Source organism: Homalodisca vitripennis, chromosome X (assembly GCF_021130785.1).
Source record: "Homalodisca vitripennis isolate AUS2020 chromosome X, UT_GWSS_2.1, whole genome shotgun sequence".
In the NCBI taxonomy this organism is placed as follows: Eukaryota; Metazoa; Arthropoda; class Insecta; order Hemiptera; family Cicadellidae; genus Homalodisca; species Homalodisca vitripennis.
Window position 1 is genome coordinate 91693815 of NC_060215.1, and position 18939 is coordinate 91712753.

The 18939-nt window shown below is 32.1% G+C and overlaps 1 protein-coding gene across 1 annotated transcript in view; it reads right to left on the minus strand.

Moving 5' to 3' along the window:
• LOC124369384 (protein son of sevenless) overlaps positions 1-18939 on the minus strand; it is a 108883-nt gene that overhangs the window by 52679 nt on the left and 37265 nt on the right. The window contains exons 5-8 of the mRNA XM_046827383.1: positions 14978-15193; positions 6583-6720; positions 3759-3968; positions 260-375 (exon numbers count right to left, since the gene is read on the minus strand). Coding sequence (XP_046683339.1) covers positions 260-375; positions 3759-3968; positions 6583-6720; positions 14978-15193 — 680 coding nt within the window. The remainder of the gene's footprint in view (positions 1-259; positions 376-3758; positions 3969-6582; positions 6721-14977; positions 15194-18939) is intronic.

An 18939-nucleotide genomic window follows, 5' to 3' on the forward strand; every position in this document is an offset into this window, starting at 1 on the left:
TTCTAGTGTTTTAAATTTGTATACAATTCATTAAAAATAAAATCAAACAACAGTGATCAACGTGCTACAGTAAAGTAGTGATGTTAAAGTAAAAATGTTTAACTTAGCAGCAAGACAAAAGACTATGTTTCACAATGTGAAATGAAGAATCTTTAAATGAGTGTTCAAGGAAAAATACTTCTGCAACTTAGTACTCAAAAGTCTTAATGACAAAAAGAATGAATGTGTTTCATAAACTGATTAACTAAATGAGAGTTACCTCTTAGGAACATTGGTCATAGTTTTGCTGAGATCCATTTGAAGAGGTCGAAGGAGCCCTTCTACCTGTTCCAAGCTCTCTCTGTCTTCATCCACAGGTGTTAACTCTGACAGGTCCTAGACATTATACCCCATTTATACTATTTTATATTTCCAAGTAATAGCAATTGTAAAAATTTCAACTTGTTTACTCGTTATTTTATGAAATTAAGAATAAGATTTTAAGCCTGATGTTTGTTCGATGAGCTAGAACTGTTACTTTAAGGACATAATAAATTGAGCAAGAAGTGAGCCGAACAGGTTTCATTGTTTAAGTTTAGCTGTAGAATAAAGATGACCTACTTCAAGGTATTGAGACCTGATGTTTGCACTTCGCTTTCTTTCCATGATTGAGGTTATAAGAGGAACAATGCACAATCTCTGCAGTTAAAATTGTGCCTTTGGTTTTAAGTATGCTAGTTCAGGATTAAATCAAGTCAACTTCTACAATTTTAAAACATCAACAGGGACTTAAGTAATTTATTATTGATTAAAGACTTTTATCAGTAAAATACTTGTTATTGTGAGTGTGTTAATATGAGTCTAAGCATATGCTTCTTATAGTCTCCTTTTTGTTTATATGTGCATTTCCAAATAGGCATTTAGGTAAAGAATATTACTGTAATTCTTTTTCAGCATTTTTATTGTATCTTTATTTATACTTAAGTTAATATTAACAGAATCCACACTAAAAGAGAATAAAACAGAATAACAGAATAAAACACTTTAGATGTTTTCAAAGAGTAATGTATAAAACACTTTACAAGAATTACAGTAATATTGTTTATCTATAGCCTTACTGGTAATTTACACCCAATCCAAAGGCCAAATCCATTCCAAAAAGGTAGTCTAAAATGAACACGGTACATAGGCACAAGTTACCTATCACTATAACAAATATTTATAATCCTGATAAGATTATTAGTCCACTTTCATACCTTTGGAACACATTTAATTTTCGTTTTTATTTAGCATTTAATGCCATATACATCCTTGCCGACAAGTAACCAACAACCTGTTATCTTTATAAGAACATAATAATTGATAACTGTTAAATGCCCTTGACGTACTCCCAATAAAACTTCCAGTGAAGATAAGTGTTTCTAATTTTTTACATTTTAACAGCTTGCCCTGGGCAATGTTTTACAAGCGATCAGTAACAAATCACTATTTTTATCACCGCAAAAAGCAATAAAGTCCAATAATGTCTTTTATTAATGGATAAGTTTTAATATTTCTTTCCCTGGTCAATTTATGTCCATTTTTATTTATATACATTTGAGCATACCTGATAACGTATTTATTGTTTCATCAGTAAATATCAAACTTCATTGTTATAGACAATAGACAATAGACAATTTATTGGCCATTAATAATTTTCAATAAAATTACAATAGGCTTCGTCAAATATTAAGGCTTAAATTACTAGCCTAATCTAAAGTTAAAAATCCTTATGAACGATCTCACAGCTAAAATATTCATTAATATTATAGAAAGGTCTATTTTTTAGCCAAGAATACAATTTATTATTAAAAACTTGACATGGTAAAGTTTGAACAGCATAAGGTAACAAATTGAACATTTTAATGCCTAAGGTTGTATGGTAATTCATGGTTTTACCTAATCTAGCTCTATCTACATTTAACTTATCTTTATTTCTTGTATTATAGTGATGAACATAATTTCTTTTCAAAACCATGTGTGACTTTTTTCTTACATCTACTAATACCTCATAAATATACAGATTTATAACAGTTAAAACACCAATATTTACAAACAAAGGTTTACAATGATCTAACACAGGTGCATCCGCTAAAATTCTCACAGCCTTCTTTTGGATTACTAGCACCTGATCAATGCCTGTACCATTACCCCAAATTATTAAACCATATCTAATAATACTTTCAAAAAATGCAAAGTAGGCCATTTTTATATACCTTTGTGATACTATTTTTTTAAAATTACACAATAAGTAAATAACCCTAGACAATCTCTTGCATACATAATCAATGTGTTGTTTCCAAGATAGCCTGTTGTCCACTATTATCCCCAATAACTTAACAAAAACTTCAGATTCAAATATAGGCCTATTAATATTCTTAAGAGTTATTAACATTTGTTTTGTTTTTTCTGCGTTTAAATAGAGACCATTTACATTAAACCAGTTAACAGTTTCATTCATTGTAGTCTCTACCAAGTTGTTTAAGTAAAGCAAATTTGTGTGACTATTTAACAAAGTGGTATCATCAGCATATATAGTAGTAAAACTAGAGACATTAAAACTTAAATCATTAATAAATATAATAAACAAAACAGGACCCAACACAGATCCCTGTGGCACACCTATATTTATATCAGCCACTTGGGAATAAGCTCCATTAACCATAACAACCTGTTTGCGATTTGCAAGATAGGACCTTAACATGTTCAAATTCTTTGCACGAAACCCATAGAATTCCAATTTGTTCACCAATATATCAGGTCTAACACAATCAAATGCTTTGCTCAGATCACAAAGTGTGATCTGAGCCCAACAATTATTTTCCAAAGCGTTTTTGCTTCATTGTTAGTTTTGCTTCAAAGCATACTGAGCAACAAAGCTCATTCTCATTCTGTAAATGGTTCTTTGGTGTTTTGGTATGGATTGAAGCAAAAAGAAAATAATTGTCAGTATATTCCAATACTTTTTAGAATAAAGTACTTATCAGTATGTTCTAATACTTTTTAGTTATCTTTTCTTGTAAATTATTTTTATGAATGTCTTTTTGGTAATTCTTTAAGACCAACATTATCTGGATTATCACCTACGTATGTATCCTCATGTGCATTGTCATAGGAATGTTCTCACACATCAACATTGTTTGGAACAAATGATTACTCTCTTTGCTCTCTTCAGTGCTGTCTTATTTGCTCTCTTTCAGTGCTGTCTATGAGTCTAAGAATTCGTTCCCAATCCATGTTTAATCCATCATAAAAAAATGTAATTATGAGGGCACTTACAGAACAGTAACTTTGATGGAGTCTACTCCTCACAGTGATCACTCAAAACTGATTACTGGCTTAACTCACTTGAAGAAAAAATAGTAGGTATGTTTGAAAAGAGGTGTAATCTACAATGCTCACCGATAATGTTAAATACAGAAAAATGTAAAATTGCATAAAATGTTCAATCGCCCGGAGATATCATAATGTGCCCTATAGAAGATTATGAACTTACCTGGTGGTGCAGGCAACATCTGCCATTACCTGCACCATGTGACACTAGGTCTGTGAACAACAACCATAACACATTCCTACCATCCATTCCACCAGCTTGTTGTTTGTTTTTCATCATAACATACAGCATTTTCTGCAGAAGACAGCTAGTCTTTCTTGGCCAGGTTTTTTTAATGCCTTAAATTGACTGCTTTTCAAGTTCATAACTTTACTTCATATAAATTATAAGCTAATCTTTAAATTACCTTAATGTACTCGAAATACAGGAAACAATGCCAGACAGGGGCCAAGAGAAGTTTGGGTAGGTAGTACTTTACAGCTTCTCTGAAACCGTGTCCAGCAGACTGTAGGGCATTGGATACATCAGGCTTGGCAATGAGACTGGATAGTGCTTCCCTACAGCCCGAATGGACTATATCTTTAGCATATTTCCCATACACGTCAAACTCTGCTGCCTGCAAATCATGACAATAATCAAATGTATCTGGTATCATATACAGAAATTACGTAATGGGAACATTCACAAATGTGTTAAATAGTCATATCTTTTAATGAAAACACACCAATGAAATTTTAATTTAGTTTCTTTCTTGTTCAATAAGTATTACTTGTTTTTTCATCAACAATATTTTATTATAGTATACCTAGCCCTACAGAAATATCATAAAATGTAAGGAGAATTATCAATAAAAGGAATTAATGATTTTGGAATAAAGTTATCAAAATCAATATAATTCTTTCTAGTCTGATTTCACAGTTTGGAGATTTCATAATAATATTCTTGAGTGATAATGTCAAACATAAGTTTGGGGATGGTCATGAAACTACATCTAACGAAATTTAAAATGTATGTCTACTACATGTCTTCACCCACCTGTAAGAAAATAATCTATGGAATGATTTACTATTGTTGTATAACGTAACAGCATGTTGCACTATAAGCTTACATTTACCAAATTTGAAGGTTATTTCTCTTCTTTTTAACCCTTCAACGTGTTTCCACGTAAGATTCACGGCTGACTAACGAAGCCCGTTGCGGTGGTTTCACGTGAACGCCACGTTTTCGTGCAGACCATACGCCTACACGATCTAGCGGTGATAGTTTGAACTACTTCAAGCGATGTTTTATATTGTTAGAAAGAGGAAATTCCATTCTTGATTTTCGTATTCACAGAATATTTTTTTTTATTCAGCTGTTCTAAACCTATACCAAACAGATGACTCAGTCAGCTGTCTTGCAATATTCCAATACATCGTGTCTGTTGTTGTTTATTGCTGACCGGCTTGTGTTTACACTGTGTTTTATTAGATCTTGTATAATATTAATTGTTTTATATTGTTTTTATAGTTGTTACTAGACGTAATGGTTATTATTTTGATCCTAAATAATACTATTACATTCTTCAGTAAGTGTAAATAATAATGGTAGTAATTTAGTGAATGTGTGTTTGTGAGTGATATAGGCCTAGGCCTATCTGTGAAAGTTAGTTGTTTTTATGGATAATTTTAACAATTTAGGGTGAGTGTTTTTATAATTTATAAATTTTAGACATTTCTTTATTGTTTATAAAACGTAAAAATATCACAATGTCAAATGGCAGTGACCAAATAGCCGACTGGCTAAATGACCAACTGTCAGACTGTGGCAGTGAGATAGACTTTAGTCCTAATTATTTTTTTATTATAATAGACATATGGGGGGAATTGACCTCAGGGATCAGTTGCTTCATAGCTTTCTTTTGGAAAGAAAGAAAAACCTAAAGTGGTACTCAAGAGACTTTTGAACATAAGTGTACTGAACACATTTATCATCTGGAAGAGTCGGAATGAGAAGTCTGAGCATATTTCTGTAAGACTAGAACTAATCAAGGGTCTTATTGAAAAGTATCGCTCAGAAGTCAAGAGGTCAGTCTATGGGCACCCTTCCATTGAGCCTAAACCAAAACACCTAATTGAGAGGCATTTCATCGAAAATATACTACCTATAGAAAAGAAATCCTATACAGTTAATTGGGGACCCGGATGCATATATTGTCACGAATGACGGGGCCAATGAGACGGCCGACTGGCGCAATATAATTTTATTTTAGTTTTATAAAAGTACTTTTCAGCGACAATGTACCACTCACGTATATCATTGTCCATTGTGGTTATTTATAACCATTCTATAAATAACTACCATCGTTACCACCGAGAGCTAATATCGTTATGGATACAACTAAGAAGGATAAGTAATAATCGTACAAGCCATACAGAGTTTGTGTGGTATGTTCCAAACAAGGAAAAAGGAAAGAAACAAGATTTTGGTGCCCTGATTGCCAGGCTGCAATGTGTGTGGGAACCTGCTTCAAGAACTATCACACCAAATCAAATTTTTGACTGGTAATTTTTCATCTTGATATGAATAATATTCAATATTAATTAATATTGTAACCTAAACAACTGTTTTTATTAGATGTAAGATAAATTAATAAAATAAAATGTTACAATATTTACAAGAGGTACATAATGTAATTATAACTAAAACATAGCAATCTATGATCATTAGCACATAAAACTACCGCAGCAGGCAGTTGGTGGGCTCCAGGAAATCCCCACATTGAAGGGTTAACATAGAGATATTAAAATTGACACGAATGAGATAAAAGACACTTTGTCAACCACAGAAAAAACGAGTGATTCAGCCATAGTTGACAAATCCATCACAGGCATTGGGTATCTTAACGGCACAAACATCCCATATTTTTATTTTAATGTCTCTATGTCATGAAGAAGAGGAATAAACTCCCATTTTGGAAAAGGTAAGATTGCTCTTCTTACCTTTTCTAAACGCTCATGCTGAGTAGAATGTAACTTTTTGCTCTCTTCATTAAACATAAACAATAGCAATGTGAGTGTAACTTCTTCATGAGGATAAAATCCCCAAAAATTTAAACAAACCTTAATCTCTGAGTAACATAGTTGAGTGGAAAAAGTTTATACATACACTCAAAGTAAGGTTCTAAAATTAACATTTCTCATTGATAATTAATTGATATAGTTAGAAAGTTATAACATAATCAAACGTACCTCTGCTAGTTCCTCAAAGCAGCTGCCTATAGTTGGAACTTGCTTTTCCTCACTCATCTCCAACATATCCTCCACCAGCCCCAAGAGAGTGACTGTCAGTTCATAGATGTCAGTGATGTTGCAGAACATGGAATCCAGCTTCAACACAATGACTACACAGTTAGTTGACACTCATTGTTAACGTCTTCAGAAGTTATGTTCACAAAGAGCCGAGCAGAGATGAACAGGGTATATGGTTTTAAAAGTTTTACATTTTAAAATGATGTAAGATGTTTTTTAAGTGATACACTGCATACACACGTATTTCTAACATTAAAATTAAAATTTTAATTTAATATAGTGAAAACTCATAAACATTGTACATTTTGATTTTCGTTCCAACTTAATTTGTTTGTTTGTTGTTATTCTAGATTCTCAATTCTGGTTTCAATCCCAATTTGTAATTGTATGTTGTCTAACTATTAATAAAGTTATTAATAAGTTCAATTAATCAGTTTGTTTAATATTGGCAATGTTTAAAAATTATCCGAACAAACACAGTTTGGTCATGGCTGTGGTCCACATGAGAGTCCTTGCGAACTTGTTTTTTTTTTTTATGGTTGGACTGTAAGTCACTTACATCTGACTCAGTGAATCATTAACTTTTGCATCATGCTGCTTGATGTTTGTGAGAGGGAAATACAATTTTTTTAGAGATCAACACATAAGAAAATCAGCATGCAGTCTTGTGCTTGTTACTCTTTCTGAGCTTACATACTCCGGATAGCACCACCCTGAACCTGAAGCCCCACTTCAGTTCCCTATTTTAGATTTCAAGGTTTTCTATTGCTTAGTACTGTTGGCTGCCAAGGACTTTGTGTGCCAAACCCAAGTTCCTACCAATCCTTGTGGTCGCCATGTGGTTGACCTAAAAGAATTATTTGTTTACCAAATGTGGTTAGCTTACATCCTTTTTAATATGAAAATCTAATTCAGAATCATGTTTGCTTTTTGAAACTAATAATTCTTTATTGAAAAATATACTTTAATTCTTTGTTGAAGTCTAGCATGTTGTTGTCACAATAAATTCGGCCAAATGGTACAATAACCTACTCCAAACTGGCCGAGGTGTTTCTCTTACAAGGTTTGGAAAAATATTTGTTAATTTCTCACTAAGTCCAGGTGGTTAGCTTGGCCATATACAACACCTGTAACCTCTGTAGGAAGCACAACGATGATTTTGAAACCAATGCCCAACTAGAGTACCAAATTCAGTGATATGCATTAAATATTATACTGGTAACACTGACAATAACGCTCTGATACACCATGTTAAAAGCAAATATAACACAACATACCAACATCAAGATTTGCATCACAGACCAATGTTTCGTATTCCAGAGTTTTAGGATTAATGAAACAACAGTAATTGTATTAAACAAAATTGTCTATACCCATTATTTTAATTCATCAGTATTTAAAAGTTATGTGATAAAAAGCAAATAAATAATTTTGTTACTTATATATTTTTACAATACATTATGCCAATAATGAATGCTTGGTAGAATATTGATAAGTTGAAATCGGTTTGGTCAGTAATAGATAAATTAGATTCCATAGATTAATAGATATAGGAATGTTGAGCGGAAAATACAGATGCATTGGGAAACAACAAAACTTCAGTTTCTGAACAAATCTTTAAAGGTCATTCCAGTTTGTTTAACAATTCTAGAAATTTGTAAAAATTATAATCCAAGATATATTTAGTTAGTAATAATATCATTCTTGAGAGTGATTCCAATTAACCCTTAAAATGCAGCATACGGATATGTGACCATGGGAATTCCACTAATTCAGGAAAATGATACAAATGCGTAGGAATTTGTAAACAAACATATTGATTTATGACAGCCAGGAAACAAACTGGATTGTGTGTTGAGCTGAATTAGTGCTATTATTTGATCATCATTTCATCTGATGGCATGGCGTGTTATGCTGATATATCCGTATGGCATGCCTACGTCTACGTGTAAAACGCAGCCACCAGTACTTATAGCCTTTTAAAAAAATATTTGTTATTTTTTTCTGAAGAAGCAGAATATAAATTTAACTCTAGCAAAAACATCTCTAAATGCACACTAAATTGAACCCAGGCCAAATTTTCTGTAGCACTTTCTATTAACCCATTGGCGACGGATGACGTATATTGCCCGTCATCATGTATACAGCGCGTAAAGACGGATGACGGACAGTGTCCGTCATGAATTTTGGGATTTGTTCAATCGATATAATTCTCGGTTATTTGTATGGTTATTCCGTTCACCAACAAGCGATCGATAGTTGAATCGTATTATTCGGTATCTAACATCCGAATACAAGAAACTGAATGCAAAAACCGAACATAAACCTGAATACCGTAACTGTTTGCAATAGAACAGCGATCAGTCGAGCAACATGGCGTCTCGCGATGAAGTGTTTCTCCGTTCGTCGGAGTTATCTGCGTATGTGGATAATGTACTGAATGAAAGTGATAGTGATAGTGGTGATTTAGATGGCGAAACTGTGAATATCAATGACGATAATGATGAAATCAGTGACAATGACGGGCGAAGTGATAGTAGTGATGACGATGACGACAATGACAATAGGCCTAACCTCCAAACTTGGACCTGGACAAATGACACAAACACAGTAAGGCAAATCAACTTTACTGGAAATTCAGGTATAAATCCAATTGTTTCCAGGCAATTGAATGCTGATTGTACAGAGCTAGATGTATTGAATCAATTTCTAACCAATGAGTTCTGGGATAAAGTTGTAAGTGAAACTAACAAGTATGCTAGGGAGAAAATTCTTGGTGGAGGTGATGTTAGGCCTAATAATAATTGGACTGATGTAACCAAGGATGAAATGAAGGCTTACTTTAGCCTTGTTGTTTTGATGTCACAAAACCCAAAACAAAAAGTAACTGACTATTGGTCTCGCAGACAAATAATTCATTGTCCTATCTATAGTGAGGTTATGTCACGCGACAGATTCAAATCTATTTCTAGATACTTACACTTTTCATCCTCACTTCTGCAAACTGACAAACTAAGGAAAATCCGACCAGTTGTTGAATTACTTTTGTCATCATTCAAAAGGGTATTCAAACCTGGAAAGTTTTGTTGTATTGACGAAAGTTTGATGTCCTTCCGAGGAAGGTTAGCCTACATCCAATTCAACCCTTCAAAAAGGGCTAGGTTTGGAATTAAGATTTATAAGGTATGTGATTCTGTAACAGGGTACTGCTACAATTTCAAGATATACACTGGGAAGGAAATTACCAATGACACTACAATGCTAGTTAGTGAACAAGTTGTTTTGACAATGACAGAAGACTTAGTTGGTGAAGGTCGACTTATGTTTATGGACAATTGGTATTCATCGCCAAACCTTTTTTTTGGAGCTCCTAAACAGAGATACTTATTGCATTGGTACATTGAGAGCCAATAGAAAAAATGTTCCCAAGGAAATAAAAAAAGAAAAACTGAAGAAAGGAGAAATAACATTTCGCTCAAGTAATAACATGTTGTGTCTGAAATGGAAAGATAGGAAGGATGTGACAATGCTTTCAACATACCACGAGAGACCAGATTTCCAAGAAGTAACTTCTCAGCGAGAAAGTAGAAAACAAAACAAAATCCAGTAGTAAGCCTCAAACCAAATGTTGTTGTAGATTACAACAAGTATATGTGTGGGGTAGACAAGCAGGACCAAAAACTTTCCTCCTTTCCAGTAATGCGTAGGAGTGCCAAAGGGTACAAAAAAATATTTTTTTTACCTTTTTGATATTGCATTATGTAATGCTAGTATTGTACACAACTTGGTCACTAAAAAGAAAATTCATCTTTCAGAATTTAGGCTAAACATTGTTGACCAGTTACTATCAACAGTTCAGCTTCCTGATAGGCCTACAGGAGGGAGGCCTTCACTAGACCAACCAATGAGGCTACAATGTAAACAATGGGGACATTTCATTGAAAAAATTCCTCCAACAAACAAAGCTAGACCATCCAAAAGATGTAAAGTGTGTTATGATCACAGAAGGCGATCAGAAACAATTTACCAATGTAAAAAATGTAAAGTTCCTTTACATTTGGAGAACTGTTTTGAAATTTTTCATACAGTAAATAAATACTAAAAAAAGTAAAAATGTATTTGTAATTATTTGTAAATATATACCACACATGAATTCCACAACAAAAACTTTTTACAGGTAAGTTATACCACCATAACTGAAAAAAACTATTAAACGTTTTTTAAACAAAAAAAAACTCAGTCCTGGGTTGTCACAATAGCGTTAAAATCTCAGTCTCCAATGGGTTAAGGGAGCTATAAGGTAACCGTTGTTAAAAATAGTTAAGTCGTTGACCTCGAACTATAGAGATAAAGATAAGTAGTATGATATTCTGATTTAGACATCTGTATATTTTACATTCTTCTCTATACAAGATCGATTTAGTTTTTCATCACAACTCCCCTGACCTGAGTTGATATCTTACAGAATTATTGAAACTATTTGCATCTTTCTGCAACTAATGTCTTATTGACATCACATTGTTACGTTACTTTCATAGTTTTGCTGTATAATTTGTTTGTTTACTACTTAGACGGTAGGTCCAAGTCACTGTTTGCATTATTGTGATTCAGATTAATCATTTTTCAAATACAGTTTTAAAATAATAAAAACACACAAAAGTGTTCTTCCATAGCAGAGCAGCCGTAATTTCATGATACAAATACAAATAACATTTCCCTAAAATTCTTATTCTAAAGTGATTTAATTTAAATGGTAGACAGACTGCTAACTGTCATAATATGTTTCTTGTTTGTTTAATTTTTTTTCACGGTTACTCAATTTATATAAGCCAATAGTTGGTGACTTATAATTTGGTCAGTATAAGATAGAATGATGTGACAGGCTGACAATGGATGCTATATTAACGTTAAACCGCATGAAGGAGTGGAAAGTGAAAGTGTATGCCAGGGCTGTGTGGTGTGTAAACTATCAGGTGAAGCAACAATTTTGTTTAAATAGAATAATTGGCTTAATTGTCAATAAAAATAAAGATGGGATAAATTGCTGGGGGAGTCTGGAGATTACGGCTTAAACTCCATTTAACAGTAGGTATGGGTGCCCATCCACAAACATTTTTGAGAAAATTACTCTCAATAAATCATATTATAAACCACTTTTCACTTCAATTTTGAAGTGAGTGCCAATTCTACCATTTGGGAAAGAAGGTACGCCCTTAGATTGTCAAAATATGTTTATGTAATAAATTGTTTTAAACACTATTTTGGTCTACTATAAAGGTACTGTTTTATTACTCTTTATGAATGAAATAGTAGAGGACCAATACTGAACAGGTGAAAAGTAAATGTCCATATAATGGCTCTTATATTCTATTATGTGAGCATTAATATGTGCACAAGCTTGTGGCCTTTAGAACAGGCAAAATAAGACTTGAAAATACCTTCAAAAATGACAAACAGGAGGAACAGATTCTATGAGTTACAATGTTTATTGAACGATTCCTATATAAACAACAACCTGGAGTCCACAAAAGAAGTTTCAGTGATTATTAGTTTTAGTCTTCAGTATTGGTAAATGAACTGTTATATATGCATGTAATGTATATATTTGTATAAAGTATTAATAAATTAAATATTTACAGAAACATTGAAGAATTGAAGGAATGTATGGATAAGTGTTATATAAAAGATAGAAATGATGTAAGGGTAAAAAATAAAAAAAAACTAAAGCCTTAAAGATTGAGGTAGGCCTGGGCTAATTAAATATCCAAGACCACTTCTTGCAAGCTCTGATAAAATTTCTGCAAGATTACAGTTGAATTCAACCAAAAATAGGAAAGATCTAAAAACATAATAACAAATAATTAACAAATGTATGTGATATGTTAGTGAATGAAAATTTTAAACTATAAAGAAGGATAATGGATTATAAAAATAAAGAAGTATGTAGTGGAACAGATAAAATGCTAAGAATGATAGATTTTTCAGTGTTAAGTCACATTTTAGTAGCACAGACGCCCGTCATACCAAACAAAGCTGGTTTAGTGTTTTCTGTGATAAAATTCAAGTTAAGGTGGATAAATATATGGTTTTGTTGAAGAAATTTACAGAGGCCTTAATATCACCTTCTCATCAATCAATGGGGTCTGGTTGTCTTGGAACACTAAGGTGGATTGGTTTAGACTTCACTTCTCAGTTACTTGTGGCAATCGCAACATAAACCCACTTTTTTTGTTATTGGCACTTTAGTGTTTACTGGTAGACCAACACTTTTTACACTTGCACGCAAATGTGCTACACCACAATAAAAACGTACAGTTATACAGTAATCTATTATGTTCAATGTTGCTGAATCTTCTAATACGAATTATGCATTTGATAGATCTGAATTTGCGATATGTTCATCTATATCTATAATATAAACTTCTACATGCAGATTATTAACAAGTGTTTTTCTCTGAAAACACTTCTAAGGTTTCTTGAGTTGATAGAAGAATGTCACACATCAAAGCAGCCAGGATTTGATGAGATAGAAATAATATTAAACCAACTGCGGAAGTGTTAGTTTTTTTTCATTGAATTTTCTTCTTTATACAGATTTTTATGAGGTATGTGCTAGAACATACCTTGTCATACACTCCACAGTGAAGAATCACTTGTGCGTTTCAGTATAAATATGCCACCATCAGAATTTACAATACTGCAGTTAATTACATTGGCAGCAGCCTGGTCAGTGTTGTTGAAAAATAAAGAAATTAAAATACAACACAGAGACAACACCCAAAACGAATATACACAAGTCAGTAAGCCTACCCGATGAACATTAACGATGCATGTAAAAACAAAATTGTGCCCATTTATTATGTAATGTTTTATTTTTATTTATAAGAACAATGTGTTAATTATGTTAAAAAATTCCAACATAACGTTATAAAACTTATAAAAGACGGTTATAAAGATTTGTAAATTCAATCATTGCCAAAGATTTTTATTTTAGTTTTAAATTTTTGACCGTAGTTTAAAAACCAATTCACAGCATTACTTATTTGTGAACCTTTTAAATTCAAGCTATTAAACTTTTGTTTCTTTTATATTAAATGTTTTAACTTTGAGACTGGAGTTAGTGGTATTGGTTAGACACAGCATTTTTCATAATGGTATGATGCATGTTTGTAATAGGTACAAGATGTTGTTGATATTTTATTTGACTTTTAACATCTAAAAAATTGTTTTCATATAGTAATTTTGTTGACACCTTGAACTTCTAATCATATCAACTTATGACTACTATAATGAAAATATAGTACAAGAGGTAATAGAGAGGAAAAGCAAAACACCAAACTCAGCTGATATCTCTTTCCAGTTTTGTTTATAAACATGGCTGATACAAGCACATTATTTATTGATGATAAGATGATATTTATAAATTAATTAAATTATTCTGATTCTAAAATGAATTGCAAATTTGAGAAAAGGGATGGCCAGTAACCAAGGCAATAAACATAAAGAAGTGCAAAGATAATTTTTATAAAAATGTTACCCAAACCACTAAAATCAACATATACCTAGCTCTGGATCCTGACAAACTGAACTAAAATGAATAATCTCTAAACTTATAAGTAATGTCATATGTACATAAATGTCATTTGATGCCTAGTTTTCGTTTTCTGTGTTAATGTTTTCTTGAGTTATATGTGAAGTAAACATTATATTTATTTTGTATATTAAGACATTTGAAGATATGCATATACCATGATAAAACTTAAAAGCTTCTTGGACATCAAACCTTATTTGTACACAAAATTATAAATTTCAACACTGCAAAATAGAATAAAATAAATATGAACTGGGCACAAAAAAATGCATTTTTAAAACTCTCCTTACAAAAATGTCATAACATTAGTAAATAACTTTTACATTTATATTTTTTAAATTACTATTAAAACTTACCGTAAGTATGTATTAGTCAGTTTTGTTCAGTTCATAGACTTTCATTTAATTACTTTACGATCACTTTATTTCATATAAAGGTAATTTTTAAGCCACAAAACCATTAAACATAAAATCTTCAAACAAATAACATACTGTACAAAAATAATTTAAGACTCCTAATAAATGCTAAGTGTCACTCTCACATAAATTGAATTTTGGTAAGAAAATGAAAAATGGTAAGGAAAGATCCACAAGGAATACTTTAAAACTATTATAAAGGGTAGGGTACAATTCAGTTGTAAACAAAATACCTAATGAACACTAAAATAATCTCACAAATGTTCACTTATACCCTTCTTAAATATTCATTTATACCCTTCTTAGAAAGGGCATACATTTATTTTACCTTGTTATCATCAGGAGGAATCAATCTGCCAATTTCCTCCCGAAAAACTTTTATGATCATGTGAAGATCTCGAAGATGCTGCTTCTCATCTGATATGAGGTCTTTGACAACTTCTTCATAAGACAGTGATGTGCGAGGTGCCTTAGCAGCTGATTCAGTCTCTGCCAGAGCTGTGCTCAGGGCATTGTCATCTTGGCAGAACATGTCCATCAGGGCCTGCAAATACATAATATTTTGAAATTTGGTAGCATCCACTTGACTATTAACAACTTACAGCTTAAAACTCTTTTATAGAACTATATTGTTGTAAGTTATCTTATGTTAAACAAAAAACTAAAATGAAAGTTTGTCTTGACAAATACAATCGTTAATTTTTTTGTCTTAAACAAATGATAAACACTGGATGGATCAGTAAATTAAAGAAAATTGATGTATTATTACTGTACATTAATGACACCAGTAACACATACAAATACAGTTACACACAAACAAACAAACCTGTATTAATCTTAAGTAATGAACATTTTTATTAATAAAAAATATATCTGAACTTCATTATCAATAAATTAGTTTGAGTAAAATTGTAAAACCCATATGTTAATTTTTCCATTATATTTCCAGAATTGTTGAAATGTAGGTGAATATAGTTTTAAATAATAATATCTAGACATTAACTATGTAGAAACCCATGTTTAAATTTAATATGTTAAAGTCTTTCTAATCCGAATGAACTAATTGTATTTTACATTACTTGGCTACTCATTTATGTTTTCAACAATTAATTTGTGGTTAACTTTCTATAAAATGGGAACTCATAAATTTAGAAACTAATTGAATTATATAAATCCATAACAAAATAGCAAAAATCCACACAGTCATATGATTAAACCATTTATACATCAAACAGGCACTCATGGCATGCTTGCTTCCTACCCAACAAGAAAACAAATATGTGCAAAGCTCAATAAATCATAACAGCAGTAAATCTATAAACTGAATCTAAAATCTATTTTATGCTGTGAAAATGCTGTGGATAAATGATCTCTAAAACTACTTCAAGACCAAATGTTAGCTTTGTAAAATAATACAACATACATAAACAACAGTGACCACACAAATTTCTGTACAATTTAAAGAAGAAAATCACATCCTCTTTTGAAGCAAACCCTTACAAATAGCACTTTCTGCTCATTACTTTATTCAAGTTTGCTTTCTTAGTTCTTACCTATTTACAGGTATATTGAACAAGTTGATACGGAAAGATATTTTGATCTTTTGAAGTTAAATTTTTAGTTTCAATTAAGAGACACTGCTTTATTAACCAGTGTTTCTACAAATTCTACAGTGTAGTTGAAATAACTACACATATGAGGCATATGAGGATGCATTATGCATAGGGGTGTTTACACTCATGATCCTTGTCAGGGCAGTAAACATTACTTTATCTCACGAGTAAAGGAGTATCACTGCAACAAAAATATCTTGTATATGTTGGATTATGGAACCAGAGCTTTACGGAGTCAATTTTGAGTGTAAAATGTTTGAAATGTAATCAGTGCACAGCAAACAGTTTCAACATATTATTGATTACCAGTTCACTCATATAGAGCCTTATTTCCAACCAAGGATTGTAATAAAGAACTAACCTAGCCATTTTGTAATCTACCATTTTGATTGGTCCATCCCTGGCTAAAACTGAATTCTAAAACTGGCTAGCTAGCTTTCTTTAGTAAAAGACAAAAGGAACACTTGTACTTCTGAATTTGCGGTCTTCAACTTTAAGTATAACATTTTTAGCTGTATACTGTATATAAAAGTAGTTGTCATCATCAAAATTTAAATAGTGGGGTGCTGAACATTTTAATCATCTCTCCACAAATAGAATACTGACCAATGTTCATGCTCATGAGAGGTGATAAAAGAATTCTCCATATTAGTATATAGAATAGTTAGTACAAATTGATGAAGGATACAGTACTCATAACAATCAACAAAAAATCTTGAGCCACCACAAACAAGCTGGGACTCATACATTCGAAAACATTACCATACTTATCACTTGTCATACATAACATACTCTAATGTCTCTTCTTGTATATTGGTTTGGTCTAACATGGTAATGAGTAGCTATAGAGAATGTGTACAAAATGTACCAAAATTTTTTCTAGATTGTACCTTTTGGTTTGTTTTTATGATGCTATTCCGCGTTAATCACAATTTACCTACAGATCACTAACCAATCAAGATTTCCTTCTTATACATAAAGGGTGATTCAGTTACAGATTATAATTTTAAATTGGTATAACTGTTCACTTATACTACATAAACAGCTGATGTTTTGTAATTGGGAATTATTGTTTAATGGCATTTGCTGTTATGGAGCGTTGATTGAAGCTACGTAGCTTTGATTGAAGTATGTATTTTAACTGTTAGAACCTTTTTTGAAAGTGGGGGAAAATTTTACTAACACAATTCGAGCAATGCAAAATGATTTTGTTAACCATTACCGTTCCATCACATGTGGCCATTAAAAAACTGATTGATAAGTTTAATGTATCGGGTTCAGTGTTAGATGTTAAGAGACCAGTGTGCCCTCGGAGTGGCCGATCGAGGCAAATATCACCACAACTAGCAAGTTTTTGAGAAAATTCATCAACCTCAATTCATTGTCATTCCCAGCCTTTCCTATGGTACAACACAGCGCATTTTGACTAAAGATGTGAATTTGCATGTATACAAGATCTAACTGACTCAAGAATTGAAACTGGGAGATCATCGACTGAGGCGTGACTTTGTTAACTGTGTGTTCGAGAATAATCAGAATGAGGACAATTTTGTGAACAAAATCATCTTTTCTGATTAAGCTCAATTTCATCTCAATCGCTATGTAAATACGTAAAACTGCCACATTTGGGGACTTGGAAGTCCTCATGCTATTCATATGAAAAAAATGCATCCATAAAAGGTAACTGTTTGTTGTGGATTTTGGGTTGGCGAGGTGACTGGCCCTTACTTTTTTGAAAATGCCCATGGCGATGCAGTTAGTAAATGGAGACTGTTATAAGGAGTAGTAAATGTTTTTATAAGGAGATGATAAGTGATTATTTTTGACAGCAGTTGCAAGAAACGGGTAGATTGACTTGTGGTTTCAACAAGAAAGGGCCACTTATCTCGAAAAACTGTACAGTTGTTGCACACAAAGTTTCCTGGACTAAATGAATCTCTCATTTCGGTGATCAACATTGGTGAGCTAGATCATATGACCTCACACCACTGAATTATTTCCCTTGGGATTACTTGAAGGAGAAGGTTTACGTAAACAAGCCCAACTCAATTTCAGAGATGAAAGATTAGATTCACAGAGTTATCCATCAAATTCCATAACAATTAAAGGACAAAGTAAGAATATTTCATCAAAAGGGCTAAAGTTTGTAGGTGTGCACGTGGCGGTTTTTGACGGATATAATTTTTCATGTTTAATGCGAATCTCTAACAAATGTGTTTGAATAAAAATATACCAAGTAAGTAAACTGCAATGTGTATTATTTAATTTTAAAATTGTAAATTCAGAATGAATCACCTGTTACGTGCATTTTTTAACAATTGACTCAAAAGAGGATTTCATGTATTTAAACTAAACAACACAGAATTTTTCTCCATGAGGTGGGCATATGATGGTGCTTAAGTCATATAGTACACACACGCCATTTCTATATGTGATTTTCAATACTACAGCTAATTACTACTAAACAGCTTATTAGCTATCAAATACTGCCGTGTCTAAAAAGTGTATATGAATTGGTTTAAATAAATGTTAAACTTCTAATAGTTTTGAATTATAATATGACTCTTTATGGTCCATAACCAAATATCCAATAGTTTTTTAAATATTTAGTTAAAAATGTATACATTCAACTTCCTAACCAAAATCAGAATCAAATTTTTTTTAAGGATTGACCCTT